Source organism: Mirounga angustirostris, unplaced genomic scaffold (assembly GCF_029215605.1).
Source record: "Mirounga angustirostris isolate CCGP_5_RB_7025 unplaced genomic scaffold, mMirAng1.0.hap1 SCAF_8, whole genome shotgun sequence".
NCBI classification, from domain to species: domain Eukaryota; kingdom Metazoa; phylum Chordata; class Mammalia; order Carnivora; family Phocidae; genus Mirounga; species Mirounga angustirostris.
Window position 1 is genome coordinate 131,473,695 of NW_026991716.1, and position 22,567 is coordinate 131,496,261.

General features: G+C 38.8%; 1 protein-coding gene across 3 annotated transcripts in view; it reads right to left on the reverse strand.

Moving 5' to 3' along the window:
• The window catches only part of SYNE1 (spectrin repeat containing nuclear envelope protein 1), a 444,246-nt gene that overhangs the window by 230,555 nt on the left and 191,124 nt on the right, over positions 1–22,567 (reverse strand). For all 3 annotated transcript variants that reach the window (XM_045865766.2, XM_064598231.1, XM_064598230.1), the window contains 12 exons: positions 21,954–22,107; positions 18,703–19,331; positions 16,370–16,549; positions 14,539–14,689; positions 14,073–14,231; positions 12,055–12,237; positions 8,839–8,940; positions 6,156–6,359; positions 4,955–5,162; positions 3,829–3,941; positions 1,901–2,106; positions 594–749 (listed from right to left, as the gene is read on the reverse strand). In XM_045865766.2, coding sequence (XP_045721722.2) covers positions 594–749; positions 1,901–2,106; positions 3,829–3,941; positions 4,955–5,162; positions 6,156–6,359; positions 8,839–8,940; positions 12,055–12,237; positions 14,073–14,231; positions 14,539–14,689; positions 16,370–16,549; positions 18,703–19,331; positions 21,954–22,107 — 2,445 coding nt within the window. The remainder of the gene's footprint in view (positions 1–593; positions 750–1,900; positions 2,107–3,828; positions 3,942–4,954; positions 5,163–6,155; positions 6,360–8,838; positions 8,941–12,054; positions 12,238–14,072; positions 14,232–14,538; positions 14,690–16,369; positions 16,550–18,702; positions 19,332–21,953; positions 22,108–22,567) is intronic.

Consider the following 22,567-nt stretch of genomic DNA (forward strand, 5'->3'; position numbering starts at 1 on the left):
CTGGGCCAGGAGCCAGAAATATTTGCTCAGTCGGGAAACAACGAAGAGACAAATACTGTAGTGGAGAAGAGGAACCTCCAGGAAGTCAGACTTAATGACCATACCTTTTGCTTTACTAAGAATATTGTGAGGATGGGGGTGGATTGGAAATGGAACTAGATGCTGAAGTGTGTGAAGAATATATGGAAATGGGTTCTATAGCATTATTTCTGTAAGTGAAGAGTACCTTTATAAGGACCCTCTATCCTTCTAATAATCTCTGAGAAGAAAGTATGGTATTATTTAGCAGCATAATGCTTACAGGCTAATATCAAGAAATATAGGAAATGAGTGGCCTGTCCAATTTGTTGAGCAAAGGGAGGTGGATGCAGATAGCTCCTCAGTTCCATCCCTATGTTCTCTCTAGAACACCACTCTGCCATAGAGAGCACTGCACAATCATCTATATTCTAGACATTGAGGGACAGAAACATATACAACCACCACTAATTAACCAACCAACCAACCGATTAACAACCAAACCAAATAACCAACCAACCAGACAAACAACACTTGTTAGTCGGGAAAGGACCTATTCCATTTTAGCACCATACCTTGCAGCCAATAGTTCTCCTAGAAACATTTCAACTTTATGGACTTCATTCTTCTTCTCAGGAATGTGCTGCTTACTCTCTCCTAAGTTTTCTGTACTTAACCTTTCATCCATTTCATGGATCCATAAGTTCAGTTTTCTATGCTGATCCTCAAAGCTACAGAAAAGAAAATACTTTGTAGAAATTCTTCTGCACTCATTACAATAAATAAATTATAATATCTGAGGTCACAATGTCTATGGCAATTAAAATCTCATGAATTTCCAAGTATGGAAGAAAACCCAAAAATAAGTCCATCCAAATTATCACTTATTTCAGTAACAAAATGAAAAATCATGGAAATTTCTCTTGAGATCCTACCTTGCTGCAATGATTTCCTGATAATCAGCTGGTAATTATCAGCAAGATTACATTCCCACGTCAATGTACACTTAACTTTGTGTCTTACTGCAGGGACTCTGAATTGGAGCCGATGGATTAAGTAGGGTAGTGGAAGCCCGGGAAAGGAAGGGAAAGTCATCTCTGAGCCTTTGTATCTCACAGAGATTTGAATATGACACAAGAGCACAAGGACTCTAAGTTTTGAAAACAACATTAAGTTCTCTAAGAAACCTGTACAAGAGTAAAGTAAATTACTCTGTGACCAGAAAGGCATTTTGATTATATGACATTCTTCCCCCTCCTTTTTTTCCTTCTAATTTTATATTCACCCCTGTTGACATAGCTTCCTGATTGGAATCTTCATTCATAGAAATTTGGCAAGTGTTTTTTTGCCATCACTCCAACCCAACAGAAGTGGAAGCAAAGAAAAGACATGGATAATCTAAAACCTGGGTGTCAAAGCTCTCAGATTTTAGTTAATCAAATAGACAAAAATACATGCATGTATGCCATTTATAATAACTACTGAATATGGGGCGCCTGGGTGGCTCAGTTGGTTGAGCGACTGCCTTCAGCTCAGGTCATGATCCTGGAGTCCCGGGATCGAGTCCCGCATCGGGCTCCCTGCTCAGCGGGGAGTCTGCTTCTCCCTCTGACCCTCCCCTCTCTCATGTGCTCTCTCTCTCTCTCATTCTCTCTCTCAAATAAATAAATAAAATCTTTAAAAAAAAAATAACTACTGAATATAATTCCTTACTTTTACTATATAGAAAATAAAACCAAACAGTCCCATCAGAGTTCAAGCAATTAATTCTTGTCCTAGTACGAACCTGTACTTTCAAATATTATTTGTTTATTCGCAGCGGCTCTTTTCTCAAAGTCTTTGAGACTGTGTGATGAAGTCCACACTTATCAAAACAACCTACCTTCCAAGTTCTAAAGCACAGTCTTGAAGAGCCTGCTTATCTTTAAGGCATTGTTTCAGAAATGCTTGAAATTCTTCATTAGCCTTTGTAATTTGTTCCTGAATGCTGCTGACAATTTGTTTAGACACATGTGCATATAAAGTTTGTCCTTCTTGAGTCACAGCATCAAGCTTGCTCTGCCCATCACTGATGGAGTCCAGAATGTTCTGTTTCAAGAAATAAAGGTAATATAAAATATTTGCTATTATTCAGGGGCCCTGGAGCATGGGAGCACTGATTGTAATTCTAAGTTGAGATAGTAGAGCAAAAGAAGAAAAACAGAACCCAGAGCCCAAAGGCAGAAAGTCTTTAATAAGGCCAGAATGAGAATGTACAACTAGACAGACTCAAGGCTTATAATCGAGAATGGTGCCAGCCAGTCACTGGAACCACTGAGGACTAAACTGTGAAAAAGGCCAGCCTATAAAGAGGGTGTTCTCTCCCCATTCTCACTGTCCCAGCCCAGCCAGGCTCTACTTCTTCACACGTTCCTGTGATGCCCTCTAACTGTTTAGCCGCCTGCACCCCTCCCCCTCCTCTGATCCACCCTGCACACAAAGTCCTCCCTTCAGGTCCCTTCTTTTCTAGGTGTGCACCTCTTCCTTGAAAGATCACAATCATGAGTGGTTTCAGCAGAGAAAAAGAACCGCAGAACTGCTGAGCTAGACCTGCTTCTCCTCTGAGCTCCAGGGTGGCGTCTGCGATGGTCACTCAGACTTTTCTTTGTGGAGTTAGTTCCACTGCATCTCAAGATTAAAGGGGACAATTCCACATTTAAATTCACCAGGCCTCCTGGAAAATCAACTTCCTTTATCATGATGATCTTCCTACTCTGACTTTTCATGAGTTATCTACATAACTGTCCTCACTGATTAGGCTACAAAAATCCTCATGTTCCACATTCATTTAAAAAAATATCTTTACTTATTTTATTTTATCTTATTTTATTTTTTAAGATTTTATTTATTTATTTGTCAGGCAGAGGGAGAAGCAGGCTCCCCACTGAGCAAGGAGCCTGATGCAGGACTCAATCCCAGGACCCCAGGGTCATGACCCTGTGCAAAGGCAGTTGCTTAACCAACTGAGCTACCCAGGTGTCCCTAAAAAAAGTTTTTAAATAATACTTAACTCAGTGCTTTGTTAGATGAGCTACTTGAAAATCTTGTCAATCACTTTGAACTCTACTTCACAATGGCTTTTTCATTCCTGAATTCATATATTTTTCATAGTCCGTAAAATCTGTAAAACTTGTATTATCTACTGCTTTTCGTATGCCCTAGCTCCAAATTTGGACTGCAGGTTATTAAAAAACACAAATCATGTCTTCTTTTTAAAACTCTTCCACGATATGAGGCACCAGGGTAGCTGAGTCGGTTGAGTGTCTGACTTCGGCTCAGGTCATGATCGCGGGGTCCTGGGATCAAGCCCTGCGTCCAACTCTCTGCTCAGCAGGGAGTCTGCTTCTCCATCTGCCTCTGCTCCTCCCCTGCTCATGCTCTCTTTCTTACTCTCTCAAATAAATAAAAAAAAATCTTAAAAACAAAACAAAATAAAAAAACCTCCTCCACAATAGTGATATGAAATAGAAGGAATTATGTTTTTACTGCTAGAAAAATTAAAACTAGGTTTAGTTTTGAATGAATTCCAAAGAATGGTCAATAGGCTAAAAGAGAGAACGGAATCTAGAAATTCTGTAGCTCTGATTTATTTTCTCAGCTTACTTTTCCATATTGCCTATCTCCTTATGACTCAAGAAATCTAATTCTGTTAGAGAAGAAGAAAAGTTTGAATAAAATAAGAAGATCTGTGGAGAGAGATGATTTAGGTCTGATCTCAAGGCATGGGAGGGCAGCTGGTAGGAGAAGAAGAAGCACTGTCAGCTTTCATACCTGAAGATCATGGAGCTTTGCCTCTAGAACTTTGCTGTCGCCAGTTCGATCAGATGATTCTTTTGCTGCTGCCTTTATCCCAGAAAACCACTCTTGGAATTCCTGCATAGACTCTTTTGAAAGTAATAAAAATGAGAAATACATCCAAAACACTGAATGAGCCTGTAGGATTACCACAATGAATTCATTCTGGCCTTCAGCTCACTGCATCTTGCCTTATAAAATATTTCAGAAATAAAATAATATAGAATATACTACAGCATAACTGTTCATGGCAGGACTGAGAAATTATCGCAGGGAAAAGACCAAAAAGAAATTTGTATTCCTGAAATATCTGATTTCCCACCGTCTTTCTTCCTCTTGGTAAAGAAAGATAATTGTCTGAATATGGAAGACAGCGAAGGGAGAAAGGCTCTAGCCATTTTTATGGCAAAGGAAGGAGCCATCTCCTCTTTCTGCCAAGCTGACTTAGTGAGTCATTCCGCATCGTCATCAGTGCAGGGACACACCTGTGTGGGAAGCTGAGTCGGGGACATGTGACTGGCGATCTCCTGAACTATATGGCTGCTACTGTTTCATGGCCTCTCCTAATTTCCAAGTTTACTGTGTTACTTCATCATAGCCATGGAAGTCATTTTCCACACAAATGAGCTACATGTAGAAAATCCAGATGAAATCTGGAATCCTCGAAATGGTGGATTCCTATTTTCTTGGGCAGAAAGAGGAAGAACTCAGCTTATGGCGAGAGCCCAAGCACAGCACTTCCACTGCTCAAATCTCGACACACAAATGGATTTAAAATTATCTTCTTCTGGAAGCCATGGAAGTCATTTTCCACACAAATGAGCTACATGTAGAAAATCCAGATGAAATCTGGAATCCTCGAAATGGTGGATTCCTATTTTCTTGGGCAGAAAGAGGAAGAACTCAGCTTATGGCGAGAGCCCAAGCACAGCACTTCCACTGCTCAAATCTCGACACACAAATGGATTTAAAATTATCCACAAATGGATTTAAAATTATCTACCTTCCAGAAGACAACTATTGCTGTCAGTTTCTAGGCAGCCTTTGGTTTGGATGCTTTCTGGTAAACAAATGATTCATGCTAAGCCCTGCCAGAGCTCACCATTGAAGTGCTTCTCCAGAGAATCCTGAAGGCTGGCCTGTGTTTTTGAGCACAGCTGGGTCACAGCTTCGTGGTTCTTTATGAGCCCCGTCAGAGCGCTGCCCAGGCCCTCCAACTCAACAGAATGGTACTTGCGGCACAGACTGTTGAGATTTTCTTGGGTGGAGCTGATGTTGCTTTGCTGACTTTGAAGTTCCTTTTGCATTTCCTACAGAATGAAAGAATGCCATGGAGGATAGTCATCACATTAAAGGGAAACACCATACTCCACTATGGCACTTTTTAGAAACTGATGCTGCTGAAACCCGCTCGGTAATGTATGCACTGATGTGGGATTTTTTTTTTTTTTTTTTTAGTGGTTGTAATAGATCTTCTGACTCTTGCACAATTTTGCCCAGTTCTCCTTGGGACCAACTGCAAAGAGCTGTTGAAAGGTACTAGGATTTGGGTTACAGTCTAGGAATCCAAGCAAATTGAGTAGGTTTCTCAGGGATTCCAGCCCATGACCTTGGGTTTAGTTGGTTGACTAGAAACTATTAATGGAGTCACCACCTAAGTTCACATTCTTTGATGGGCTCATAGGGCTTTGTTTCAGGGTCACAGGCCACACCAAAAGCACCAGTAGTTATTTTTAAAATACATGTCCTTCATCTTAAGTACAGTAAGAAAATATGCTAAAGAGAACAGATACATATGTTGAACAGTCAACTCACAAGCTTTACAGACAGTTGATCAGGAACATTATCTCTATGGATAGATGACATGGAAGTAGAATGTTGTCTCTCAACTATTTTTTAAAATATATTCTTCCCTAGATAAAAGCAGTTATACCAACCAATAAAAATAATTAAGAAATGAAAAACTATTTGGCATCCAAATTTGAAAATTCATGGAAATTCAAACAGGTCTTCTATAGGCTCTACCCATTTACTAAAAAATATATTAACAAGCATAGCTTATGAGCAGGTCCTACAGTAATGCAAGCTTTCTATTTTTAGATTATTTGTCTTCAATTCCTACCACCTGAATTCATTCCTCCAACTACAACTTACTTTGCTATGTCCAATATCATGAATTAGTTGACCGGGTATTAATATAGGTAATTGAGAGCAAAAGTTATATTTTTATTCCAGTCACCACAAAACAGGAAACCAATATTACCATTGGAAGTATATAAGCTTAATGATAGGTGATTACCTACCTTTACTTTTTTCAGCCCTTCCCACGTCCCAGTCTGGGCACAATTCTTCAATGATTCTTCTACTTTTGTCAGCCAGCTCATTATGTCACTAATAAATTTCTCCACCTGTGTACTCTGAGCAGTGAAATCTTTCAAGGTTCCTTTTGCTTCTTCAGTAATTTCTTTGGCATGCTCCAGTTTCTGCCTTAGGTCTGCTTCTATAAACTAAACATAATGTAAGATTTCATTAAAATCTATGAAGACCAGAACACTCATTCTGTAGGAATTCTGTTCATGTGCAGCTTCATGGTAAAAAACACATAAGCCTAACCAGGGATGCTAATTCAACTTTTCTAAGAAGGGAAATCAGTGGGTACAAGTGGTTAAATATTGTAAGTGATGGGAAAGTGGAAACAGTAAGGATTACAGTTGACATTGGACGTTAGAGTGGCAGTTCTGACTGAGGGTCCAAGGAATACGTAAGTTCATATTTCAGAAGCAGAGCTCAACCTACACAGAGTTACTAAGTTGGTGACCAAAACCCTGCTCTTACTTCTTCCTGGGAAACACTCACACATTTTATGCCCTGCTGTAACCACTACTTTGAACAAACAGCACTGATGGATTTTATCATAAAGCAATTTTATTTTTGTCTCCCACTTTAAAGTATTCAGTGAGGCTACTTCTTCTCTCCTCCCAAATGATTTGTTTTGGGAGGGCTCCTGACTTCTCTGGGCCTAGAGATAATAAAAGGACTTACAAAATCACAGTAAATTACAAAATGGTTTCAACTCCACAATTAAAACATCCAGGCCCATTTAATAATCAAAGCTTTGAACTTAAAGGCTTTTTCTTATCCCCAGCTCAGACCTGCTACAAACAGGAAGCCCATCTGAAGGAAAGGGCCAGGTGCCTCTTGGTCTTTCTTCACTTTCTTTCTTTTTTTTTTTTTTAAAGATTTTATTTATTTATCTGAGAGAATGGGAGACAGAGAGCATGAGAGGGGAAGGGTCAGAGGTAACCAACTGAGCCACCCAGGCGCCCTCTTCACTTTATTTCTATTCCCCCACATTCTACAGCTTCTGACCCCTATAGGCTTGGACGAAATTTTTGATGCCTACTGTGCTCCTAGGTGGGGTGACGTTTTGCATTCTCTCCTGTCACAGACCTTAGTCTGTGGGGTTTTCTGAGATTCCCCTCAGCTGGGACCTCCCATTGACATTGTCTGCATACAAGTTATGCTCTCCTGTTTCTCCTTCAACAGGGGTGACGTTTTGCATTCTCTCCTGTCAAGGCCTTAGTCTGTGGGGTTTTCTGAGATTCCCCTCAGCTGGGACCTCCCATTGACATTGTCTGCATACGAGTTATGGTCTCCTGTTTCTCCTTCAACAGCCTGTGGGCAGCTCTAGATAACCTGAGATATCCACATACTGATGCTTTCTCCTTGCCTTTCCTCTGATGATTCACTTCTGGGCCAGGGGTCACACTCTGGTATTCCCAACAGATAATTCTAAGACGCACGCCACTCAAAACAATCACTTCTCCTTTGGCAAATACATCAATAGCTAGCCCGCCCAACTTTCACTCATGAAGTCTCTCAGGGGAGTTAGAAAGGAGACTCCAGGGTCCACCAACTGCAGGGGCACATGTCACTCTCTCCAGATGGTACCACTGAAACTCTTCTCCTTACTTTGAGGTAAGGAACAGGTGTCCCGACACCTCTCTGTTGAATAAGTGTGTGGGGGGGAGGGGAGGGGAGAAAACGGAGAACAGCAGTAGCTCTCTCCCAACCCTGCCTCCATCTTAACTCTGCAAAAGTCCACCTGTTGCCCATTTATATCCTTGACACAGGCGACATGCATAAGCACTCCTTTTTAGTTTTCTATATTAGCACCCTTTGCCTCTTCTTGCTTCGGGTGAAATTCTAACATTCTGGTATATGTATATCATCCACTGAGGATACTAAGTGACAGATACACAGTCTCAGGTCAGAGCAAACGTGTAATCAAGCAAGATAGATGGGTTAGCAAGAAGCAATAAGTAAAGGACAAAGACACAACAGGAAGAAGGAAAACGTAGAGAAAATCCATGAGGGCAGCAACAAATGCACAGGTTAAAGCAAGGCAGCAGAACATGTAGCCTGGAGCCTGCTGGCTGCCGAAAGAGCCCTGACCCGTCCCCACTGGTTGCTCCCAGAGCTCCCTCACTGACGTTGTCCGGGCTTGCCGGTCGGATCCAGTCTAGCCTGCCTGCCCCCTGTGGGTCTGTGCCATCCACAAGTCCCAAAAGGAGGTTTGCAATGGCGATCTCACACACCCAATCACTGAGTAAATGAATTAGAAAAATATCAGTATTCCTAAGTGTGGTTTCTGTTCTGGTCCAAACACAAAATGGTCCATGAGGCAAGCTGGATGATACTACTTCCAAAATTTAGTAAGGAAAAGGGGAACTAATCTTATTATAATACTTGTATTAGAAATATGCTATTAATACTAACACAAGGAAACCTAAAGATGTTAATGTTTTAACCCCCCTATATGGTAAGATCCACATGTTTGCTTGAAATTATGATGATGATAACAATGAGAACATATATATGTATTATTTATAATATATAAAATTTATTTATTGTTACTATATATCAATTATATTAGAGATAGAGTCTAGTATATAGTAGTTATTACAAACCTGATTGAGTACTTACCTGAAGGTCTGGTGGTGTTTCTGGATTTTTAGTTAATTCTTTAAGATCATTAACTTTGCAATGAAGTTCTTCCAATCTCAAGGCTTTGTTTTTAACTTCAGACTGCCAAAATAAAAGACAAAGAGAAAAGGCATAACTTGTGCAAACACTGACATATTACATTTGGCACTTAATAATTCCAAGAGTTCACCCAACTTCAAGCTAGGGTTTAAAAAAAAAAAAATCTCTGATTTTCTGAGGACTCATTATTTATGCATGTGGAAAAATGTCATCATTAACTTTCACATCGAATGTAAGGGAATATGCAGAACTTTCTTCCCACCTTCCTTTATTGGGAAAAAAAAAAAAAAAAAGCTCCTGGAAAAAATTAAACACTAACTAGAAAAGTCTTGAGTCAGTGGGGATTTTCAGTAACCATCATTTATTCATTAGCATTAATATCACTGGCTACCATGGCAGCATTAAACTTTTGAGGAAGCATTTCAAAGCAAATACACATTAGGAATGCCTAGTTACTATAGCCCATATGTAATATATCAGAAATGTTTCAAATAAAAATTTTAAATATTTTTATTTTAAACAAATACCTTTTTTATTTTTTGCCATTTGTTTGTTTATTTATTTATTTCACCAACACTCACACAAAACAAAGAAAAATAGGCAAAGAATCATTACTGAACAAATGAGATGCTTGTAAACTTCACTGTTTATTTGGGGCCACAAAGGACCATTTGATAAAGTATCCCTCTCAACTTAAATACAGCATTTTGGTGCTTTGTGGACACTAACAAACCTCCTGATGCCTTCATTCCAGAAGGTAATTTACTTACCCAGTGAGACATGATGAACTAACTGTTAGGCCCCCTGGCTTTCTCCAGGAGCAGGCTGAACAACTAAAGAATCACACCTACCCACTTACACACTTTATTTTTGAATTGCAACAGTGATGCACAATTAGGCTCTGGGCCGAATCCGGTCTGCTAATTTTATTGGTTGCACACCACACAGCCGGTAACATAAAGAAACCCGGGCGCCTGGGTGGCTCAGATGGTTAAGCGTCTGCCTTCGGCTCAGGTCATGATCTCAGGGTCCTGGGATCGAGTCCCGCATCGGGCTCCCTGCTCGGCAGGGAGTCTGCTTCTCCCTCTGACCCTCCTCCCTCTCATGCTCTCTGTCTCTCATTCTCTCTCTCTCTCAAATAAATAAATAAAATCTTGAAGGGCGCCTGGGTGGCTCAGTTGGTTAAGCGTCTGCCTTCGGCTCAGGTCATGATCTCAGGGTCCTGGGATCGAGTCCCGCATCGGGTTCCCTGCTCAGTGCAGAGCCTGCTTCTCCCTCTCCCACTCCCTCTGCTTGTGTTCCTGCTCTTGCTATCTCTCTCTCTGTCAAATAAATAAATAAAATCTTAAAAAAAAAAAAAAAGAAACCCACCTCTGTGAGTGACTGAACCTGGACATGACTGATGCCCACTGGCTTCCTGGATCCCAAAGGTCAATAGTTGGAGGACAGTGTGTGCCGATTAAACGATCGGCTCTCCAAAAAAAAAAAAAAAAAAAAGACCCTGACTTGTAGTATTTACCACCGTTTTGAGCTACACCATGATGTCACTGCACACGGGGTAGAAAGCGCTGACTGCACTACAACACAGCGTCTACGTTTCCACCATGCAGATCGAATAGACACCAACAACTCAAGAGCCTAGATACTAGTTGTATGTAGAGCAGAAATTAAAAGGGGTAAGTTTTAAGTATTTATTAGCTTAATTTTTAATACAATTTAATTGTAAATTTATTTACAATTTAATTTTCAATAATGGCTCTGTTTAACACTGGCTTGCAAACTTCTTTAAAATTTAGTAATTGACTTTTGAGAGCGGGTATGAGCCCTATTCCAGCGGGCACCACTGTTTTGAGCTGTAATGTTAATTTAACGTCAAAGAGAAATTAAGAGTCTGCAGTATCCCTCTCCTGATTGCATTTTCAGTCTGGCTAATTTCCTCTACTTCGGTTTGCCCTTAGCAATAGGCGTTTGATTTAAAAATCTCTAGAAAGTTCTTTGGGTTGAAAGCTAGAAAACTTAGGGATACAGTTGATTCACCTACATTTTTTCGCACTGCAGTCATTCATCATCAATCTGTCGTGTTCCATTTGTGTGCTGGGCACAGTACTAAGCACCCAGGCATGCAATGGCGACTAATCTCTGCCCTTGTGGAGAGTAGTGATTATATGCTTTACGAAATAAGTTATCTCTTGTCGCTGTTTCCTCTTACCATGCTTCATTTTTCATCCTAGCCTAAGTATGACTGCACATTTTACATACATACTGTAATATAAATAAAGTAAATGCCACAAGGGTAGGGACTATGTCTGTTTTACTGTTTGTTCTCAGTGTCTAAAACAGTGCCTGACATATTTTAGGTGCTTATTAAGAATTTCATGAGTGGGGGTGCCTGGGTGGCTCAGTCATTAAACGTCTGCCTTCGGCTCAGGTCATGATCCCAGGGTCCTGGGATCGAGCCCCGCATCGGGCTCCCTGCTCGGCGGGAAGCCTGCTTCTCTCTCTCCCACTCCCCCTGCTTGTGTTCCCTCTCTCGCTGTGTCTCTCTCTGTCAAATAAATTTAAAAAAAAAATCCTTAAAAAAAAAAGAATTCCATGAGTGAATAAATAAATGAATGCAAGAAATGGAAATAAAAAGTTTAAAATAAAATGGTGACTAGAACTTTAAAAGGCCACTTTCTAGGGAAGCCTGTCATACTCCAGTCTCCCATTGTCTCCCATTTCTGAAGAGGAAGTGGAAGAACCTAGCACTTAGGGTAAGTGTTCAGCGCATGGTAAGTACTTAGTAAACATCCTGTTTGAATGAGAAAAAAATTCCTCTAAATATTACTAAATTATAAACACCTTCAATTTGGTTTTCCAGTAGGAAGGTGTGATAGTCTCAGATGAATGGAAAAATGGGGAAAAATAGATTTAATGGGCTTCTACTTTTCTAATATTTTAAGTACGGAGCCCCAACTAAGAAGTGATAAAAATGGGGGGAGGGGAGAGTCTTATCCACTTCCTATTCAACTCTCAGGTAAATAGCAAAAGATAGTTAAGACTTTTGTAATATTCATATGTGTCTCTGAAAGATAGACCTTTAAAAAAAGGACACAACTTTCTCATATTCTGGTCAATGAGCTCATAAGATCACAAAGGTAGATGTAGTCGATTTACCTCAAACTCTTTAAGGAATTCTTCTGCTCTGAGGCTGTTATTCAGGTTGCTGATGCTTTCGGTCAACAGTGGAACAGAACTATTGGACCATCCATCGATCTCATCTTTACTTGAAAGTACATCAGCCCAAATGGTCAGGCTTATCCTCAGCCTATCCATGTTTTCCTCAATTTTCTCTGATATCTGGAATGGAAAACAGAAGCCATATCATTATTAGTCTGAGGCTTTAAGATGTTCCTTGACCCACCGAAGTACTAATAATGTTGATGCTGACTTAATCAAAAAATTACATTCTCACAGACAAACAAAGTTTTACAAAAGTTATTATAAGGGAATTAGTGCACTTGACTCAAACAAATGCTAACCATTACATAAATTGTTTCTGTCATTGGGAGAGTTGACTGAATTTCTGAGACATTCAATTTTCATTTGTAAATTGGGAAACTAAGAACAGGTCTATTGGAGTCAACTATAACATACTCTTGGGCTGAGTTCTACAGGATAGTGGTCCATCAAGGGCAGTATTGTGTTTATTTTTGAAAGTAACACAATAAGCACTTTGATTTGTAATGCTGAAACATAAAAATGGACATTAATTAGACTTGAGCATATTTATAGAATAAATAAATACATAGGACATCAGCCAACTTTGTAGGTTTAAAGGAAAGCATTATTGTTTAATAGTCTTCCTGTAATAAGAATGTTCTTTTAAAAGTGGAGGCAGGGAAGGTTTTCTGCAGTCCCCAAATTATATGATTACAGTACACAATTATCAATGTCTAACTTTAGTAATTCAGCTTATGTAATTTAATCTACAGTAATGCACTGTAGGTTAATAGAAGGGCAACAGAATCGCTGGATTTTTGAGCTAGAAACGATATAAATATGTATGGGTTGAGATATAGAGTTCCAGAGAGATCGAGTGACTTGTTCTTCTGTCTCATAGCTATTAAATGACAGAGCAAGAACTAAAACCCAAGGATGTAAACTACAAGTCTGATGTTTTTCAATGCAAAATTATAGTCTTATAACTCTAAATTATTATACATTATCATTTAATATTCTATAAAATATTTATAAATTATTCTTCAATTTTTATCCATAATCCCAGAGTTTTGGGGAAAAAAACATTTAGAGTTATAAATTTGTTATAATTGAAGCTACCAAGTGAAATTCTAGAAAATCTGTCACTAAGTTTCGTTTCGTTTTGCGTTGTTTTAAGAGGAAGGCGGAAGAACAGAGGGAGAGGAAGAGAGAATCTTAAGCAGGCTCCACCAAACCCAGCACGGAGCCCAACCCTCGGCTTGATCACACAACCTGAGATCATGACCTGAGCAGAAATCAGGAGTCTGATGCTTAACTGACTCAGCCACCCAGGCGCCCCCAAAAATCTGCCACTAAATTTTAACAAAATAAAGCAAATAACCTTTTTTTAAAGATTTTATTTATTTATTTGAGAGAGAGAGAATGAGAGAGAGCACATGAGAGGGGGGAGGGCCAGAGGGAGAAGCAGACTCCCTGCCGAGCAGGGAGCCCGATGCGGGACTCGATCCAGGGACTCCAGGATCATGACCTGAGCCGAAGGCAGTCGCTTAACCAACTGAGCCACCCAGGCGCCCAGCAAATAACTTTTTTTTTTAACTAATTCTAAACTTTATGTGAATACTGTTTTTTTTTTTCCAAATATCATTTTGCATGTTAGCATTAAAAGTTAAAAATGAGGGGTGCCTGGTTGGCTCAGTCGGTTAAGCATCTGCCTTTGGCTCAGTTCATGATCTCGGGGTCCTGGGATCGAGCCCCGCATCAGGCTCCCTGCTCAATGGGGAACCTGCTTCTCCCTCTCCCTCTGCACCCCCCCACTCATGCTCGCGCTCTTCTCTCTCTCAAATAAATAAAATCTTTTTAAAAAATAAAAGTTAAAAATGGAATTCACATCCCTGAATAATCCTTTGCCAAAAAATAATGATTGACAAATATGAATATTTAAACTGTTTATACAATCCAGGTGATTATCTTACATCCAGCCATCTGTCCACAGTGCTCTCCATGTCTGTTTTCACCAAGATGAAATCACTACTGTGAATTTTTTTCAGCTCAGATAACAATTGTTTTCCATTACTGGTAAAGTTATCCAATTCTTTCTGTTTATTACACATTTCATTCTTGACAGTTTCATGCTGTGGACATAAATGTTTCCTTAATTAATAAAATAATCAGTGATAAGTCAGGCATTCAAAACCATTTGCCTCTAAGAAATTTAATTCATGGTTGACCTTATGCAGAAACCAGTGATATTAATTAACTATTCATTTTTTGTATTGCTAGAATCCTAGGATATTAGTATTCCTTAAAAAAAGGCTGAGTTTGTTGGCATGAATTTTCTACATCTATATGTACTGACAAGAATTGTACAGAGAATTCATTATATGTGAAAATCAGATCTACTGAGTAGTCTACTAAAATAAATACATTTTGAATTATTACCTTGGATAAAGCCCATTTAAGATCCTCCTGATCTTTTATAGTAGTTCTTGTTGCAATCACATTGCTGGCATTTTCTAGGACTTTAGATACAGCCAACTTGAAGTTCTGATATTCCCTCATTAAGTCAATAAGTCCACAGCATTGACCCTGGCTATAGTAGTTAAAGAAAAGGTATTATTTATTATCATGTATGAAAGGAAAGGGTTCCCTATGATCAGTCTTGATATGTAACCACATAAATGTATTCATAGATGGATGCTGGATTCAAGAGGGAGCCATATTTCTACCTATTGAGGTCAAGAGTGCTGGTCAAACCAACTTAACTCTAATGTTCAAATTGTTCTTCATGAGTAAAGAATGCACACAGCCATTAAAACAAAATCTGTGACCTCAACGACAAGAAAAAATATATGTTCTTGACAACTAAAACTTATGTAGATGCCAACAAATTTTTGCTTTTCAATTTTTTCATTATTTAATTACATCATAATGATGTGTATTAAGGGGAAGCAAAACAAACAAACCAAACGAAACAAAAAAACACTGCTCAATAAGTAAAATACATATGAGGATCTTTTTTCCCATTTCAATGACACAAATTTTCACTGAATATGAATCCCCTGAAAACTGTCAAAATAAGAAGATGGTTTCGGTTTATAAGCGTAAAATGCTTCTGAGCAAGCAATTCTACATGTAGGAATTTTTCCAAAGAAAAAGATGTGCACTAAGATTTAGGTAAAATTATATTCTTTACACCAATGTTTATAATAGGAGAAAAAAATAGAAATAACCCAAATGTTAAAAATAGGCTAATAATTGAATAAACTCTGATACCTTCTCATAATTGAATACTGTACAATCTCTAACAAATCACAATTTAGGAGAATGTTCAATAACATGGGGTAAAATTTTACAACATGGTTAAATTTTTAAAAGCTTACATTAATAATCTACAATGTGCAATAAAAACTTATGTACACACAAAAAAAATTGAATGTGAATGTTTATAGATGCTTTTTTTTAATTGTCATCTGAACTGGAAAGAACTCGAATATCCATCAACTGGTGAATGAATAAACTGTGGTATGCCTATCAAATGGAATATTATTTGACTATAAAAAAGAATGGACTTTATCAATACACAGAACAATGTCCATTGTGCTGAGTATAAGAAGTTATTTACCCAAGTGCAGTAAAAACTTATGTACACACAAAAAACTGAACATGAATGTTTATAGATACTTTATTTATAATTGTCCAAACTGGAAAGAATCCATTTGTATGTGATTCTGAAAAGACAATACTACAGAGACGGAAAACCGATTGAAGGTTGCCAGGGACTGGGGGTAGGGGAGGGGCTGACTACAATGAGACATTGGGGGATTTTTTTCTTGTGGTGGAATGATTATGTGAGATTTGATAGTTTAAGAGTTACTCATACAGGTGTGTGTATTCATAAACTGTATGTGTGTTAAACTCATACATTTTAAGAACATACACTAAACAGGATGAATTTTATTATGTAAATCATACCTTAATTACAAATAAGTACAACAAAACAAAACATCAGAGGTTAAGACTCTCATGGTAGCACTTTATAACTGCCAACAGCTCCTGCTTTCAAGCACTGAATTTCACCTGTCATTGCCATCTCAACAACTTCCTTAATAAAATTCTGTACGACTAAATTTCTAATGGTACTAAAGAGACAGAATACATAAAGTGGCAAAAGGTATTCAAATCTTGATCACACCGATGCAAATCAACAGACAACAGCCCAACGCTACAAAATAGAAAGTTGAAAAAAAAATCAAGAGGTTTTTTTACTTACTTTTCATGAATTAGTCTTTTGGTATCATCCCAGGTAACCTCTAAGCGGTTTACCTCCCTATCGACTTCAGATGCAAAGGCTACATCTTTCTGAGCAATTTGTTTAGCTTTGTCTTTCAACCAACATAGTTCGTGTTCATGAGAATTCAATTCGTCTTCCAACTGATTAAAGGCTCTCAATCTGTAAATTAAAATGTTATTTTATTATTTTTACCAAAGGTAAGGACTAATATTTCTTCTCCATAAAGCACACCTACAGATATCTAGAAAAACTTAACACAGCAATTGAATTAATGTATATCAACTGTGAAAGACACTTTAAAAATTAACTTTGCAGAACTACAGACTGTACCTTGGGAAACATTTAAAATCATTTTCACCATTCATCTTCAACTTTCCATTAAGTTTGTATTCTTTTTCTATTTTCCTTTCATGATATAAGATTTTTTTTTTAAGATTTTATTTATTTGCGAGAGAGAGAATGAGAGAGAGAGAGCATGAGAGGAGGAGGGTAAGAGGGAGAAGCAGACTCCCTGCTGAGCAGGGAGCCCGATGTGGGACTCGATCCTGGGACTCCAGGATCATGACCTGAGCTGAAGGCAGTCACTTAACCAACTGAGCCACCCAGGCGCCCCATGATATAAGATTTTTAAGACTAGGGGGGCTGAGCTTGTACGCAAAGCAGGTGAGTATGTACTAAAAGGTCTTCAGTAAAAAGTCCTTCTGTGCCCTGAGGTCCAATTCATGTAAAATAATAATATTTAAGGGTACAGTTGTTTCATTTAAAATAAAAATAACTTTATTTTTTGTCCCTAATATACTAATATTTGAGTACTTGTCAAAAGTGGTCATATAGAGGCAGCCAAGGACTCATGCATTCTTGCGTTTGGTAAGATCATGCATGGTCATGTCCATGCATGATTCCATTTAATTCCAAAACAAAGTGGTTAGGAGCACACATTATCATTTCATCTGCACCTTACAAGAAGACAGGTGATTTGCCCAAAGTCGCACAGTGAAGCATAAGTATGGGGGGACTTCAATAAATCCATCAATTCAAAGCAACATTTTCCATAACCTCTCTGTGGCTTTAGTGAGTTCGGTGTTAGGGGTATTGATGTGGCTCTTGAGCCCAACCTGGGCCGCCTTCCCCAGCAATTTTAGGATCTCCTGCCTGCTTGGCTTACTCAGGCCAGCAAAGCTGTTTGCTCCTTTGCCATGTTTGCCTCCTCTTTTTGTCTTTACTCTGGAGGCTATTTTTCCTCCTCAAATCTTACTCCTTTTTGTTAGTTTACTGTTAAATTCGTCGGCCTAGGGCTCACAAGACATGTATGTAACCTCAAGAGCCATTATTATCTAACTGTAAGCCTTTGCTAAATGCTTGATTCCAATTAAAAGGAAGCAAATCACAATGATCTTGGCATGGTCAACACAATTCTTATCAATTATGGACACTTTGGTATGAGCACATTTCAGCTGCTTCTTTGCCCCCTGAAAAAATGGAAGACAAACATCCCTGAGAACGTAAGTGGGGAGAAAGTTCTATTAAGGAGGAAAAACAAGATTGAGAAGGTTATAGTGTTAGAGGAAAAAATTGCTTCCAAATGTACTGCAGGAAAATACCCCTGACCCCTTAGGTTCTCTATTAAACTCAGCTGACAAAAACCTCAACTTTGCTTAACCCCACTTGTCTGCCTTTTCCACACCTCTAAGCCAACAGTTAAAGATAGTTGTTGAAAACTACTCTGGCAAGCTGATTGGTTTCACTTTAGGTGAAGGAATACGAATCTCAAATGGCAGCTTTATCACCTTATCAAGCTCCAGAGATAACCATTTCCACTTCCTCTCTACAACAGAACCATTTTATGCCATTTTCTCTCTGCCAATATCCTGTCACTCACTCTTATCTGATGAGCTTGCTCCAGTCTTTCTGAGGGGCTGGCAGCCACCGGGCAGGAATGCCTTCATATTTTCCCCACTGGGACTACAAAGCTACTTGGATCACTCCCTCTCGCCTCCACTTTCCATTCTCACTAGAGAAGATGAGGCCCTTCTCCTAACAGCTAAACATAGCTTAAAAAAAAAAAAGATAATATGATCTATATTGTCTGTTATAATTAAGATCTTAGCGGGGCTTATATAGCCAGAGCCCCTGGGAAAATCCTTAAGGAAACCAAAGAAATTTTAGTACTTCTTAAGTGTCAAATTAGTCATTAATTTTATCCTCAAAATATTAAAAGGAGTTGCTAAATATGACACCGTTAAAGCATTGCAGTTAATTCTAGAACAAATAAAAAATAAACTCCACAACTGGCTCCAGCCATTTCTTTATACCTCTGCTGAAGAGCTTGGTGGGTCAGCTCCTTCAGTCTCTCTTTGTCTGTCCTTTCTTCGATGTCCTCAATGCTTTTCAGCAACTCCTCTTTCTGGTCTTGGAATGCTTTCTTCAATACTGCCAGGGCATCTGCCTCACTCTGCTTTGTACCCAGAAGGTTCTGGATTCTCTCTAATTCAGAACAGAGGTGATCAGCTGTCGTTCTGCAGGAAGTCCTTTGCTCAGAACTTCCACTTTTAAGATGGTATTGAGCTTTGGCGAGAAGGCTGTCAAGACTGATGGCTGCAGATTCCAATGTTTTAGCGTCTTGAATTGCATGATTTAGGTCCTTTTTTAATAAATCAGTCTGTTTCCTATTCATACTGTCAGTTGCTTCCACTGTGTGCCTCAGCCGGTTGAGAACCCCTGATAGCGAGGCGTGGCTCTGTAGGAATTCAGCCAACTGGGACAGGGCAATCTGCCGCCTTTCCACGACCTGGCTGGCCTCCTCCAACAGCTGGAAACAGTCCTCTGCCTTGCCCTGGAGGAGGTGGAGGCTCTCAGCTTGACCCAGAGCACCCAGCTTCACTAAGTGGTCCTGTAGACTCTGTAGTTCTTCGTTTTTGCTCTCCACTTCTGCTGCGTGGTCCTGGAAGGGAAGAGCGAGTTACTGAGTCCTCGGGTACGCTGTGGCTAATGACAGAGACAGTCACAATCCGTGACGTCAAGATCCATTTTCAATGCGATGGATGCTGTAGGACTTAAGGGTCATCTATGGTGAATCTTTAAGAAATGTTCTTAAAATTTCGTTTTCTCATCTATATGTTTCACATAAAACAACTCTGATTTGGAATGAATTCATTGCATGGAAAAGAGTATCTTCATGAATAGAAATCGTAAAAGGAAATTTCATATAAATACATACATGTATAATTCAGAAGATTTAAAATACATATGTATACATAGTTAAAATCTATAGTTCTAATATAAATATATATCTAGTATATATCTAGTTGATATATATATATCATCAAAAAGCAAATCACAGGCCCAAATTATGGTAGGTCATGTCACCAAACTGGTCTCAAACCTAGCCTAATTGCAGTTTCAGACTCCTCCAGAAATAGTGTTAACTTGTCAGTCAGGAATTTTCTGGTCAGTACCGATAAGGCAATCTGTCACATGGGCCCTCTCCTCCCCGCCCTCCCTAACCCAAGGAAGATGAGGTAATCTATAAGATAAGACCAGACCCCCTGTTCTTACCCCTAAGGGAAAGTGGCCTTGCCTAAAATGATCCTTTCTTTTGCTAATAACTTAATTGCCCCACTCTCCTTCCTATGAAAACCTTCTATTCTGTACAACCCCTCTGAGCTCCTTTCTATTTGCTAGATGAGATACTGCCTGATTCACAAATGGCTTCATAAAGCCAATTAGATCTTCAAATTTACTCAGTTAAATTTTTGTTTTTAACAATACTGTATATTTATATGTATATATATATAATAACAATACTATATATATTATATATTACTATATATAAAAGATATTGAGGTTTGAAAGATTTTAAATATATATGCAATGAAGTTAATTCTAACAGCGCTTATAGGGAGGGAGCATAGGAATAGATGGGCATTAACCTGTCTTCAGAGGCAGTAGGTGAGGCCAATGAAAACATAGGTTTTAGCTGCCTCCTTTAAAGAAACAAAGATGAACTCATTGAGATTGTTGTATAGGAAATCTGACTTGCTCACAATAAATCATGTTTGAAATCTCTTAGAGCAATTGCTAACAATCTCAGCATGGTTCCCATTAAAGAGAAATTATCACCTATCTTAATCTTGACCACAATGGCCTTAATATTCCCCTCAGCTTGACTATTAAACTTCAGAAAGAAGCTTTGAGCATTTACTTTAGAAAATTTACAAATTCATTCTCTGCTCTTTTGAGATACAAATCTTTTTAAAAGCTTCTGTGCAGTTACACCCCAAGAATGTTTCTCAAGGACAGGGGGTCATCCTTTTGAAACCAACACTGAGTTAACAAATGCTTGACTGTTTTACCCTAAAAAAACTCTGGTTGATCTGACTGATTTATGAGCTTGTTATGTAGAGGTTGAGTGAGCACCAATAAGCTAAGACTAGAGAAAGCTGGGAAGAATCCTTGCAGTTGTGCACAAGGGACCAAAAGTGAAAAAGAGTAACTGTGACGACACACCCCGTGATCTCCCCCAGCTCATCATGCTTACACTGCCATTTAATGAACATGTGTCCCATGACAAGACACAATTCCTGAATGCAAATGCTCAGAAAGGAGGACATTTCCTTTTTCCCCTATGTCCAATCGGCATATTCCATTCAACCTACATACCCATGACATCCTAACTCCTTATCCTTAAATGCACCCAACCCCAACCCTTTTGGGAGACAGATTTGAATCAGCCTCTTATGTCTTTGCTTGGCAATACAGCTTACCCCTCTGCAAAAGACCAGTGTTACGTTATTTGGTTTTCTGTTGCACGAGGGCAAGCAAACTCTTTTCAGTGTGGTAACACTTTTGAAATATAATCATGAAGAAGATAGCACCACCATCTCCCTGTCTCTTTCGAGAGTAGGAGCCTAACTTCAGCGGGCATCCTGTTCCAAGTTGTAAAACTACTTGAAGTCATAAAGATATGAGAAAGTACTATTCCTTTCCGTAAAAACAATTAGCAAACCTGGTACAGAGTGAGCACTCCATAAATACTAAATGTTTTATCATTAAATATTGTCATAAGTTTATTACATAGCTTATCTCCAACTACTCCAATACTTGATTTAAGCGGTTTTTTAAATGCTAGGTTAGATATTATGCATAATTTATAAATAAGGAAAATAAATCATGAATTTTAAATACTTTTGAGCTAAACAGTAATTTAGTAAAAGTGTATCATTAAGGCATTGGAATTTGGTATTAGTTTTCAGCATTGAAACAAAACAAACCAGGAAGCTTAAAAATGAACATCCTCATCACTTTACCCTAGAAATCATTTACTCCATTTTGAAGAAATAGTGTCTTAACAGAGTTGTCTAGTTTATCTGAAGTGGTTTTATCTGCTTAATTTATCTGTATAACACATTGCTAGGACCCATATACTCAATTATTAAAACATTTGCATATGAATGCAAGTTTAAACTGGTGTGGAATGGTTGGGTTAAAAAATGCTTTTCTTTATAATTCAAGAGCTCTCTTTTATGAATAAATTCTTCTTTGATCTTAAAAGTATGCACTTTACCTTGTGCCGAGTAAATGCTGCTTGATGGTCTGTTATGCTTATTTCAGAAGTAGTTTGTAATTCACTGAGAAACAGCTTAATCCAGACAGAAAAGGAAAGCAGCAGTTCATCAAATTGCTGGTGTTCAGCGACCACAGACTGAAGAAAAGCAATCCTATGTAGAGAAAGGTGTTAACTTTAAAGTGTCCCACAAATGAACAGGAAAAGTTAATGATACATTGTTGCAATAAGTTTAACTGAGAGCAAAAGTGATGTTGTCATACATGGACACACCAAAATTTTTGATGTTTTCTACTTCTCAAACCCTTTATTCACAGTTTTCCACATCTCAGTTAACGTTAACCACTGTCCCCGAGGTGGTCCTACGAGCCATTCTTCATGCCCTCGGTTCTTTACCACCACATCTAATCTGTACATACCCCCCCCCCACACACACACGCACACAGTATATTCTGTGCTCTCCTCTCCATTTCCACAAGCCTACCTGGGTCTAAATTGCTTCATCTCTTGCCTGGCCTCCTCAGTGGCCTCCTTCCTGCCACTCTCTCTCCACAGTTCACTCTTTAGGTAACAGAGAGACCACTGTGTCTCTACAGTTCACTCTCTAGGTAACA